This window comes from Aplysia californica, unplaced genomic scaffold (assembly GCF_000002075.1).
Source record: "Aplysia californica isolate F4 #8 unplaced genomic scaffold, AplCal3.0 scaffold00406, whole genome shotgun sequence".
Taxonomy (NCBI): Eukaryota; Metazoa; Mollusca; class Gastropoda; order Aplysiida; family Aplysiidae; genus Aplysia; species Aplysia californica.
In genome coordinates this window covers 315508-328373 of record NW_004797676.1, presented here as the reverse complement: position 1 = coordinate 328373, position 12866 = coordinate 315508, and the positions used below count along the sequence as shown (strand labels likewise).

At 39.3% G+C, this 12866-nt stretch overlaps 2 protein-coding genes across 4 annotated transcripts in view; both read left to right on the top strand.

Annotated features, from left to right (window-relative positions):
* Positions 1–12866, top strand: part of LOC101854033 (N6-adenosine-methyltransferase catalytic subunit) — a 51134-nt gene that overhangs the window by 25205 nt on the left and 13063 nt on the right. The gene's annotated exons all lie outside the window — the stretch shown is intronic.
* LOC101853637 lies at positions 669–7787 on the top strand. Of its 3 annotated transcripts, none has more exons than XM_035971260.1 (2): positions 669–845; positions 4180–7787. In XM_035971260.1, exon 2 carries the CDS (start codon positions 4282–4284, stop codon positions 5566–5568), a length of 1287 nt encoding a protein of 428 aa, XP_035827153.1. In that variant the 5' UTR covers positions 669–845; positions 4180–4281; the 3' UTR covers positions 5569–7787. The 3 variants fall into 3 exon arrangements, with proteins under 3 accessions (XP_035827153.1, XP_005104192.1, XP_005104193.1); XM_005104135.3 differs by lacking the exon at positions 669–845 and adding an exon at positions 914–1214; XM_005104136.3 differs by lacking the exon at positions 669–845 and adding an exon at positions 2165–2279.

Here is a 12866-nt window from a genome sequence, read left to right as displayed (position 1 = left end):
CCCCCCCCCCTCTCTCGGTATATAATATTTATGTTATACACACACACAGTCAATACCTGCTCTAACAGACCATCTGCATAAAATAATCACGCAAACAAAACGCCACTTCCTATTTTCCCCACGTGTGTGTTATTTTTATTACATTATAATTACAGTGTGCGATGTATACCGGTCTAAGACGGCCAATTTTCTCTTTGATTAAGTGTGGCCGTCTCTCTCTATACTTTGATATCTTCAAAGCATCAGAGGATATAAATGTATTATTTCTTTTGGTCTTTGAGTGCTAGGGTAGGACACCTATTCTTATCACCCTCCCTTTCCTTCTTTGCACTTGGTGAGCCTTTGTTGGAAAGATTTTCGTCTTCAGATAAACACACCGTTCTTTGTTCTAGATGTTGTTTTTGGCCAATGACCTTATGTGGTTTTGCAAGTGACTATCATTGCATCCGAGCTGTTATCAATTATTTTTTATGAAAATCAAATTGCTCTTTTTTAATATAATGCAGCTCCACCTTGTAGTTAACCCATCGTATTTAGTTTATTTTCTTTAAAAAGGAAAATGTATTATTTTCCTGCTCTGAAGAAGGTTGAAAAAAAAATATTGGTTACAGATTATGCTGAAGCAGCTGTCAACTTTCGGTTTCGCTTCGCGAGAAAGATAAAAAAAAATTGTTTGCGCGTCGCTTGGTAGATTATCAGGGAAGCCGAAAGTGGGCCATTATGGAAGATACGACCACTGTAAGCTGTTTACTTTCGTTCGTCGCTATCCTGTAATTGAACTTGGCCTGTTAGAAGTAAAAATCTGGGGCTTATACTTTTGCCAGTGTGGTTTCGTTGGGCTCTTCGTAAGTCAAAGTGCACCATATAAGACCGCCTTAGTTTTATTTTCTATTTGGTTTAGCATTCATTAAACTTTTACCATCAAAGATTTCAGTTTCCCAAAGCACTCGCAGCATGTTTATGTTTGCCAACCACCGCTCAATTACATAGAATTTAAATTTGCTTTGTTGCGAGTGAAATACGAACATCTACAATGTAGTTAAATACACCCTTATCTGGCAAGCACTTTCTGCCTTCCCGAGTTACTTCCTGTTCATGAATGAAATGGTCGACATTATTGCCTCACAGAGGCTGTCCAACAGTAGCATTTATAAGTGAAAAGTTGGTATTAAGGAATATTTGACTTTGAAAGGTTTACTTGGATTTATCGCAAGGTACATTCCTTTTAACTATTAATTAAGCATCCGTGTAAGTTCTATTGTAGGGTCAAAATCGTTTGCTTACGCTGGCTGGAGAAAAATGTTTGCATTCTTCTTGAAGAAGCCAAACTGGCCAACCCAGTCGTAGGATGTTTTCACCTTTATCAAACTCGCCGATACTGTTTTGAGTTTGATCCGAATTAGTCTAGAATCTAGATTTGTCAACTAATCCGAATCGTCGTCTTTCAGTAATAATATGGTGGGCAAAATGGGTGAAAGAAAAGTTACGATACATTTTTACTCTCACTCCCGCACACAGATGCACTGTTTCGAAGATTCAGAGTTTCTTGGACTTGGGTCAACAAACTGATGCAGTCAGTTCAGTTTTTGCTGCAGAAATTTGTCAAGGTATTGGGAACAATAATAATGTTAATGATCTCCCCCCCCCCCCTGCTAAATTCACAAAATAAAGGTTTGTAGCAGTTTTTAGTGCCGCCTAGATCTAGATAGATTCTAGTCGCAAAGGGGGTGTATACAGACTCGGTAACCGGGAACAAAGTCACGAAGTTAGACCCGGTTGGGGAAATCTTTTAAAATTTTGTGATTTCAGAAAGTTAGGTATTTTTTTACTTTCCCTCCCGTCTCACACTCAGCTACCAGTTATCTATTTCCTACTAAATATTGATGCGCTGAACACGAATATCAACTTCATTTCCGTCGCAAATTAATAGTTTTTGAAATATTTGATTGTTTTTAACCGAGACAGACATGCTTTGGACCAATTGGGGGGTTCCAGGGGGGCCTGCCCCACTGGGGTAAAAGAAAATCTGGGGGGTTACACCCATAATTTGATATTTTACAGTTAGATTTGAAATTGTCTTGAAAATAATGGATTTGCGACAGTTTTAGTGGCTTTATGTGTGATCTGCAGCAAACAGTACAGCAGTTTGACCCCTGAAACAGTGCATCTGTGTGCGGGAGTGAAAGTAAAAATTTACCGAAAGTTTCAGCACCCTCTTGTCTCAGGGTAGACTTCTTATTCTTCTAGATCTTCTATGGCCTAGGTCCAGATCTAGAGAGGTTAGTAGACACTGACTGACGTAAACAATAGATAGATCTAGTTTCAAGGCCTAGATCTAGTTTCTAGAGATTTTCGGACCGCTAGATCTAGATTTTAGATCTTTAAATGAAGATTCGGATGTCTTTTCGATGAACGATCGTTTTTTCCCTCCATTTTGGATTTGGAGGAACTCTAAGACAATTTGAGAAAAAGAACAATGTCATTTAATTTCAATCAAGCAGTCACCCTCTCTATTAATTTCTCTGTCTCTCTCTCTCTCTCTCCCCTCTCTACTTTATTTCTGCTTGCCGCCCCCCCCCCCCCCCCCCCTGTATGTGTGTGTGTATCGCTCGCCTTCCTTTGTCTTTGTCTCTCTGTCTTTCTTTCTCCCCCACCTACTTTCCCACTATATCTTTCTCTCGTTTCTTCCTCTCAACTGGAGCATGATAATCACAATCTTTATTCATTTCGATTCTCGCTGCCCCTTGGTCGTTAACAATGGCAGTAGACGTTATTACGAAAGTTAGACCTAAAGGTGCACTCACGAAAACGTACAAGACAGGACATTAGGCCTAGTAATAGTAAATACATGTCTCACATGCTGGGACTACCTGCTCCGTAAAATATTTCTTTCTCTCTCTCTCTCTCTCTCTCTCTCTCTCTCTCTCTCTCTCTCTCTCTCTCACTCACTGCCCGTAAACAAAATTGCACGCTTTCGACATAAGAGCGCTGAAACGTTTGCTTACACTGGTACAATGTATCACAGTGAACGCACACTGGGTGAGAATAGCCAAAAGGCACATGATCTTCTCGTCCGGAGTGATCGGCCTGAGCCGATGCACTAGGCGATGAACTGATTTTATGGTAAAAGTTTAGTTCGCCTAAACTTTGTCTGGGGGGCTCTCGTGGCCCAGAGGTTAATGTGAACGCCTCTAATTCAAAAGGTCCTGGGTTCGAATCCAGGTAGCAACGAAAAATTGTAATTCTCTAAAGTTGTCTCCTTTCACCTCTTTCCTGCTCTCTAGCATTGTTATGTTGTCTGTTTTCTTCTCCACTTTCTGTCCCCACCCGCTCTCCTCCTCTGGACTCCTGAGTCTTTTTGCAGCCTTTCTACTGCTACTCCTTGACTCCTTTTTACTGCTGTCTTTCAGTCACACCCCTGATCTTATGGTAAGAAAGATCTACACATATAGCTTTCTCAGACAAGGGCGAAAAATTTAGGGGGTCCCATTTGCAAGTTGTAAAGGTCCCTTGGTGGTCCAAAATCAAGAGTATGCTTCGGCCGCCACCGGGCAGAATTCGAAATTTCCTACCAACTTTAAATGTTTGATGTGTACTGTTGGCTCATATGATCTTTTATGCCTTTGCGAGCGCCGTAAAACATTTACCACCCGTAAAAAAAACAACCCCAAAGTTTTGTCTCATCATAAATGATTTTTCATAAACTTAAAGGAAGCCTTTTATCCTACATTTTGTATTTTATTTGGTGGTAGTGTGAATAAATTTATGGGGATAGTTCAGTATAAACTTGGTTGTCTCTGCTTGTGTTTTCTATTACTAAAACTTTCACTCACTATATAAACTGTTTGGAAATTATTTTTGTTGTTCATCAATGAATAACGATTGAAAGTTTTCTTAAAATACCCATCCTTAGAATTTTACTTTTTACACTTACCCAACAGCTAAAAAAATAGTGCTCCTGTGTGGAAGACATAATTTATAATATGCTAGTGTTATGAGTCAGTACTTTATGTTTTTGCGAGCACCGTGAAACCCCATACTAAACTTTAAAACTTTGTAATGAAAGGTTCTTTGCATCTTTATAGGTTTACAACGTGCAGGAAGTCCAGTGAACCTAGGTTTACTGTATCCTAAAAAAAGGTCTGTGTTACATTATATTCATTTTTTTTTATTTCTCAGATATTCGAGGAAATTTGTAGGTGAAACCCAGAAGTCAAACGTTTTCTCTGGATATACTTTCTAAGGAGGGAATGCTTCTCTGAAGCATATCCTGCATCCGTGATGAGTTCCTACCCAGCTTACCCTCATAATGGCCTGTATGGACCACCCACATCAGTTCCACCGGGCATACCACCAGTGCCTCCTGGTGTCTCGGCCGCCTCGTTGGGCCTGAGGCCGGCACAGCACCATGTTGGTATCCCCATGGCCCACCAGGGACTTCCTCCAGGTGGGCAAGGGGACGGATCACAGATGGTGCCCACTGGCCTACAGCCAGGAGGACATGGTATGCCGCAGACATCCCAGGGCCTTCCTGGGGCTGGCCACCCGGCCTGGTGCTATTTGCCCCCTATGAGCTCTGCTTCAGTCCTACCAGTGCAGCCTCCTGACAAAGAGGATAAGTTTAATTTTGGCTTCACCACAACAGAACTTCCAACTCGTCTCTTGAACAAAGATGTGATTGACTATGCAGTGAGTGCAGGGCAGTCCATTGCCAATCAGCCCAACCCAAATATGTCAGTGGATAACACGACAGGCACATCAAACATTGCTCTACCTCATGAGCCTGTCATGGAGAGGCCTCCAGCTCCTAAACCCAGCAAGCCGCGAAAAGTTGGAGGAGGGGGGCGATCAAGCTCAGGGAAAAAACGTCAGCGTCAACCAGAACTGTGGAAAAAGAATGTGTCCAAAGTGAAAAAGATTCGTGGGGAGGCTCATCTGAGTCGTAACGGAACATACATACCTGCCAAGCAGGTGGAGACAGTGGACTGTACTGCTTGTAGTTTTAAGTGTAATGAGAATTTCTCAGAAGATCTTCGCTCACAGTTATTCAACATGTTCTACAGCCTGGGATCCAACGAGAGTCAGAAGCAGTTTGTCTGTCAGAACGTGACAGAAGAGTCCACCAAGCAGAACAATAAAAAGACTGAGGATGGTTCCACCAGGGAGAACAGACGCAAAGTGAGTCGAAAATACTACTTACCAGAGAACGACAACAATCGGAAACAAGTGTGCTCTCGTTTTTTTCGTGGCACGCTGGCTGTTGGAAAGTCATTTATCACCCATGCATTAAAGCATAAGCAGTTTGGCTGCTATATGGGCCAGGAGAAGCGGGGAAAGCCACACAACAAGACACCGTCAGACCAGGTGGACATGGCACGTTCGCACATCGTGACCATTCTGTGCATGGACACTAAGAGTGGCAAGAAGAAGAGTGTGAAGAAACGTTGTGCAGAGAAGGGGCTCACCGTAGCCAAAATGTATGAAATGTTCAAAACCGATTGCATGGCCAAGAACGTATCTCCTGTCAGCCTCAGCATTTACAGAAGGATCTTTCACACAGAGTTTTAAACTGTATATTGTGAACCCATTTCCAAAAAGTATTGTACTTGTCTGTTTACTAAGCATGGTTAGTGTCCCTCTAATTATTTGTCAGTTTACTTTTCTCTTCTCTTCTGTTACAGCTCTCTCAATATTGATTATTACTATTATATCTGTAAGTATGACAATAGTTCCCTATATTGGCATGCTCCTTCTCTCCTGTCATTGACATAAAAGGCAACAACTAGTCTGTATAAAAAAGAACATGATGTCATAATGAACGATGATGACATGAATTGTACGTGCCTGAAGTACACTTTTTTGTTCATCTTTTAACCTCATCATGTGTTTCTATGTTTACTTGAATTGTAGCTTGTACTACTGTCAGTTCATGGTTTACTCCCTTCTGGTTTGATTCCCCCAGATTTTGTAATTTTACTCTGTGCCTGTGTCTCTGGCCTTGTAATGGTTACACTACACTATTTCATTTTACATCCATCTAGTAAGGTATAACCAAAAGTTTTTTTTCTTAACTGTTATCTAAAGGGATCTTCAAGGCCAAATGCTGTCATGAACAAAACCTCCTGCCACAATACTATCACCCGGTTCTGTCTCTTTCACTGTTTTTTTTTTTACAGCATAAAAGCAGGTGATTTGAGGGTGTCCCCGATAGGTCCTTTTTTTCTGTCCCCCTGTTTTTTTTCTGTGTGTGTGTCTTAGTTTTTTCCCTCCAAAAGTAATGACAACTATTCTGTCTGTGTGCTTGTCTTTACTTGAACAAATATGAGGGCATAGTGAGCATTTTCAGTCATGTGAACAAAGCACTGCAGTGAAGGCTTTTTCAGATGCCTTTCATGAAATACAGATAGTTGTGAAGCAGGACTGTGAAGCTGCAGCTCTGTCCGTTCCTTTAGGATGTTTGGTAGTGAGAAAAAACAAGTCAATGTCATGTTTTCTAAGATATGATTTCTAAAGTGTCCCACCAACTCACCATTGTCATGATTATCAGATAATTGTAATCTTATTGTATTTTATGTGTAGGGAATGAAGTCCATCCATTTTGACTCCCCCTAAGGACAAAAATATAGCTTTTTATCCAGAACTACTAGTGATAAGAGGGCTTTTTCTTCACATTCACAGGCTCCTAATCTTATTCTCTTATTGTCTCTTTAATAATACAAAAATCCCAAGAAAAAAATGGCGGACTGGCTCACTCATCTACTACTTTACTACATTCTTCACAACACTGTTTACTGTACCGGTAGTTTACTCACAGGAAAGAAGCTGTGCTAACTGACCCTATACATGATATACCTAGCACACTTCACTAGACGTAGTATCACACTGCAGGGTGTGATACTTTCTGAAGCAGTCTTTGGGATGCGGGTAGGGTTTGTCAGAACATCAAGTGCAGAAGTACACTACACTGTGCTCTGGGGCTGACCCGTCACACTTTTGCTACAGTGGTGTAGCCACACTTTCTCATTCTGCTGAATGTTTTTTCTCTTCACTGACTCTTCCTGCGTCTAAATTTGCATTACAGTTGTGTAAATGGAGTGCATGTGTATGCAAGTCCAATGTTGTGGTAGATATTTAAGTAAGTAATATCAATTATTATGCAAAAAATTAGTTACAGAAGATGAGAGATGTTCTCATGTATGTTCTGACATGTTGAGAGAGTCCTTATGTTATATTTTCTTCCAAAGGCATAGTATAGACCCATTGCAGATGGTGTCACAACAACTATATTTATGCTGTAATGTTTTGGCACTGGATTTTCCCCTTTCTTGTGGGGTGTCTGTTGGCTGCTCTGAGTATGGACTTGAATCATGACGAACACAGCTAGAGCCTAGTAGAGATCTTCTACTACCTACTATGTGTGGTGACTGGTTATTACGTACCATAGCCTGTTCTCAAAGGACAGCTGCATTTAAAACAGTTAAGTCTTTGAGTTCTGTCTGATTCAAAGCTAATAACATTTACAAAAGTTCTGAGATGTCGAACCCACAGTCTGCACCGAAACTGAAGTATACGATAGTAAAATATCTCTACACCCAATCCATACACTTTTGAATCTGAGTGTTTTTAGTAGTCACTTTTACACCTCATAATATGTTGTACGCAAACAAGGTTTCTGAATTTGTTCAGTAGATTGAGTACATTAATGTACCGTTCCTGAATAGGAGATTGGGCTCATATGACCTTATTATGCAGTTGCGAGCGCCGTAAAACCCTCTACTATAAAAAAATTAATAAATTATAGGAGATTATCAATTATAAAATTTGTCTCATTGTGTGTCAGTTTATATGGCCCACTGTACATGTATATATATATATATGGGGCATTGTGGTGAAATCAGGTGCTCGTCAATATATTAATAACAAAATTGGAGAAACAGGCATTTCTCCGCCAGTTTGGCAATTTTTATCGAATTTTTGTTTTTTTGGCTCATCCCCACCATTTATGTCCTTATAAAAACAAATTACCATGTGAATTTTACTGACAAATGTTGATTTAAGACACAAAATATGTCATTTTTCATTTCAAAGACTCTTTATAGCTCTTGGAGTTTCCAAACTTTGGCGGCCATTTTTTAGCTCCTTTCACACTGAAACCAGACGACCACACCTCTTTCAATTGTAAATATCTTGACTTCAATTCAAGATAGGTGGGTATTTTTTTCACTTGAAGCAAGGCAAATAGACAAGCTTTCAGGTGATACCAATAACTCCACATGCCAAAACTTGATGAGCGCCTGATTCCACCGCGTCGTGACACATATGTAGTAGGTTTGAATACCAGTACTAGAGGTATTTTACATCGTTTTTGTAAACTTGTCACCAGTGCAGAGTCCAGTGCAAAACATTTCAACCAGTTTAGTTAATTTGGATTTTTTATAAATCCTTTTTTTAAACAAATGCGCACAATGTTGAATACAGCAGTAAATATAGCATGTATGAAATGTCAAACATGTACAGTAGTGGCCCAAAATTAAACAATGGAAAGACATTTTTCTGTGGTATTTGAGCTGAAGCCATCTCTTTAGATGAGTGGAAGTGTTCCAGGTTTTTCCCCTGGTGGGAGTCAAACCCTGGTCTGCTTGTTGCAGAGATGGGTCTCAAATGTTTGTTTAAGTTAAAGAATTAAAAGTAAACACGTACAAATTATACAATGTACATGATGTCACGTGATCAGGACTGTTGGAGGTGGGCTGCTCTTCCTACTTAGTTGAAAGACCAGAAAGTGAATTTGCATCTTATATTTAGTATTTAGTTTTAAACATGATGCAAATTATTCAATGTGTTGTCATAATGCTGCAACCTGTCAAGGTTCTTATCAGTTGGTTTACAGATGTGGATGAGAATCTGTTGATGTAATAATACCTATAAAACTTATTTGTGGAGGGGGTTCTTTTGGACATAAAACTAAAGGGTCAGTGTCTGTATAAGTGAAGTTTTTACATTCTTGATGTAATTGTAACATCATCATGTAATGTTTGATTGTTGGTCTGAAGTTGGATTTGTTTGCAGACATTGTAGATGGTGGACTTGTTTTGGTTTCATACTGGTAAAAGATTTTGTGGTTTGGGGGAAGGGGTGGTAGTTTATTTAAGTGATGCAAAAAAAAAAAATCATCCCGTGCTCTGTGCTGTGGAGGGGTTTTTTTAATCTGAAATTTTTAAAAATGCCTTTACAGTGTCCTTTTTGAGAACATTTATTATTGAGATCTGGTTTTGTTATAATAAAAAGGAATCTGATGCTATATTAATGATGTGGGTGGTGAGTGAATGTGATATAAGCAGGGATTTTCCAGCTACCAGTATTGGACAATTTCTACCAGAGATAGATTGGGGGGGGTTGTTAGCATTACCAAGTGTCAAAATTGAGTCTAACTTTGATCAAATGATGCGAGTCAGAAAAGTTTTTTACGGGTTGCTTCAAGAATAGATATACAGTGGAACTCGGATTCAACGAGGTCGCCGGGCCTGGCCTAAAATCTCGTTGGATCCGAGTGTTCGTTATAGCAAATATATATGAGGTTTTGTGCAGATAATTACAGGCACTGAGCAAGTAATGTGTAAAGAGAAATAACAAGTGGTGCCTAAAATGCCTGCATATTATGAGCTGTGCAAAAAAAAAGACCCAATCCGTTGAAATGAACGCTTGTGTCATCTCGATTGTTTGGCAAAAAGATGTGTTGCTGTGTAGTCTAACCAACAGCAACTTTTAAAATTTGAGTCCATAGTGCAGCGCACAATTCATTACGTAGATCTACGTCAAGACTAGCTTATCATTGTAATATTGATCAGTGTTGTGGGGGAGGGGGGGGGGCTGTGACGCGTTTGTATCTGCGACGTCCCACGCCCGGACCGATGGTTGAATATTCCGGGTTATTGTTTTATTGATTTTAAAGAGGGAAAAAAAACCAGGGAATCCATCTCCTCTCGTTGAATCCGGGTTCCACTATATTTGCCTATTCCTATTTATGACAATTCAATTTATTATGGTAACAGACCTAAATTCTGACTCCTAATACGGGATTTCCTTAGTAAAAGTATAAAAGAATGTGGGTTTGATTTATTATGTGGGTATTGCTATTATTGTATGGATTTGTTTGTCATGCTTGTACATGTCAAGTTTACAATAATATCATAATAAACTTTGTATGATATGCAATAAACAACTATTTCTTGATTCAGCTTCTTGTCATATATCATCTACCCTGTCTGATGTGTATGTAGGTCTTGTTCTCCCACCCTGAAACTGAAACCATTGTAGGGACACTGTTGGTGAGTGGTTTGCGGGTGTTCTGGTGTGGTTTGCTTCTTCTTTGCTGTCAAACATCTATCATCCTTATCTCCCCTTCTTTTTTGTGTTTGTTACTCTCTAACTTGTAACAGCTCAAATCTTCTGGCGCTCATATGACCTTATGCAGTTGCGAGTGCCATAAAACCTCTACTAAAACTAAATTAAAAATAAAAAAGGACAGTGTTGAACCAGCAAAGACTAATACTGATAGTAGCAAATAAAGCATTCCAGAATATTTGTTCGCCAGTGCTAATACTAATAATAGGATATGTAGTTTTACTTCCGCCATTGTCAATCGGGATGGGGAAAATCATTTTTTTTGGTTGAAAATTGAGTGTCCCCGTCTTTTTTCTGCTAGGATGTGTCCTTCCTACTGGGGGAAGGGGGGGGGGGTGATGAATAAATAGTCTGCTGTTCCATACCAAGGAGAACTACTTACTCATTGGTCATGTACCACTTGTTGTACACTTCACGTTTCATGTGAAAGAATGCTGGCCTTTTTCTTCCCATAAAGACGAGAACAGTCCAGACCATTTATAACAGCCTCTGTTATTCTGTCCCGGCAGAATTATGCGAATTTAGATGGCCGAATTATGCAAAGAAAATTGAAAATTATGCAAGTTACCATAAAACCGTTCGCGACGTATTTTGCACTTTTTCAACAAGAATTTTCATGTTTTCTGTACACGTACATTGACAACAGAACATATTCAGTATCAGTAATTTGTTGTGTATTTGGAAAGAAAACAGTGCACATCAGTCAAAAAAAAAACCAACCAAAAAATATAGTCTCTGTAACTTTCAGCTGTAGATCTAGAGAAAAGAAAAATGTAAAAAAAAAGAAGAAAAAAAGACATCTGGACCTCTGCTGCTCGCACATACTAAAACCAGGGACACCTGCCGAACCTGAAAATCAACAGACATGAGGACAACTTTTGATGGATTGAAAAATTGATTGAACATACTCAAGGAACAAAATCCATACTACTACATGTACCATAAACCAAGATCTTGTGTAACAAGGGAAATAACCAACTTGTCACTTAAATGAGACTTATTACGGCGATTACTCCCCTTCTGTCACATGGGGGATGCGTACATAATAGTTTTGTGGAAAAAGAGAAAAAGAAACGTGACAAAAAGCGGAGAATCCGAAATTATGCAAATGTTGAGGAATTACGCCAAAAAAACAACAACCGCGGCTGCGCATCCGACGGGGACAAGTTATTACACTAAATTACAGGGACTTGGATAACAATAACAGTGATAAACCAAATTCAAGGTGTTTTTTTTCCCCCTTCTATATAAGTGTAAGTACATGCAATTTGAAACTGGCTATATAACAGAGTTCAATTTGCGCTGACTCGGATAACAGTGATCTTGTAGCCCATGAACTTGCTTTTGATCTGTTAGATTATTAAAATTTGTCTCAACCAAGACATTTCGCCTGTTTGTATGATTGCTTGTCTAAACACAAACTTTCAAACATTAACCGCACACACACACACACACACACACACACACACACACACACACACACACCCGTACTATTGTAGTTTTGGGGTCACTGATTGATTCCATCTCGGTATCATCAAAACAGCCCACTGGAAAAGGATCTGCCGTAATTGAATATATAATTTATAGTGAGCTGAAGGTGCAATGGTACTGGTAGTTTACCCATGAAAACAGTTATAACAAAATAACAGGACTCACTAATGACAGGGAAAACATGCCACCCCCGTCTGTCCTGTTTTTTCTGAGTTAGCCTGTATTCATAAAGTGAAACCCTGAATACATGAACTGAATAGTGCCAGAGAATTTCTTGTTTACTTAACAGATCGCATTTGAAAAGAACACAAATGGAAAGGTGACTCCTTTCTTCCATTTCCATTACAGATTAGGATCAGATGTGGGGCCTTGTATAATCTATTTTTAGTCATTAGTAACATGTGCAGAATTGTCAACCTTTGGAAATTGAAAAAAAAGGGAAACCTTCTTTTCAACCTCAGGCTACACAGAATGAGGTTCAAGGGAGTTTGTAGCTCTAGCTGTTTACTTAATGATAAAGGTTATCCACACAGCTACTCAGTTTAAAAACAGAAACAAATAATAGTGCATGTACTTGTTTAGGGAATTGATAAGCCGCAGCTGCACATTATATTATATATCATTATATATATGATATATGATAATAGTTAATCTAAAAATTAGAAAAATTGGCTTTTCCTGTTAATTAGTGGGCACTCTGATGTGGTTAGCTCTTTTTTCCTATCATTTCAAACATTATCTATCATTCTTATCTCCCCTCCATCTTGTCTTTATATTATGTTACTCTTTAGTAACACCTGTAATCTTCGGCACTTTAATGACCTATTTGTGTTGCAGGTGCCATAAAAGGCTTACTAAAAGTAAAAGTAAAAGAACATTTCCAACGAGCTGTGTCTCGTCTCTCTGTCCTGTGAAACAGTTCACTCTCTCACCAATTTATCAGCAGGAAAAGTAGGGGGAAAAACTCGATG

Bases quoted from the DNA above. Each gene is read 5' to 3' on its own strand.
- LOC101853637 (XM_035971260.1), top strand. From the start codon at position 4,282: ATGAGTTCCTACCCAGCTTACCCTCATAATGGCCTGTATGGACCACCC.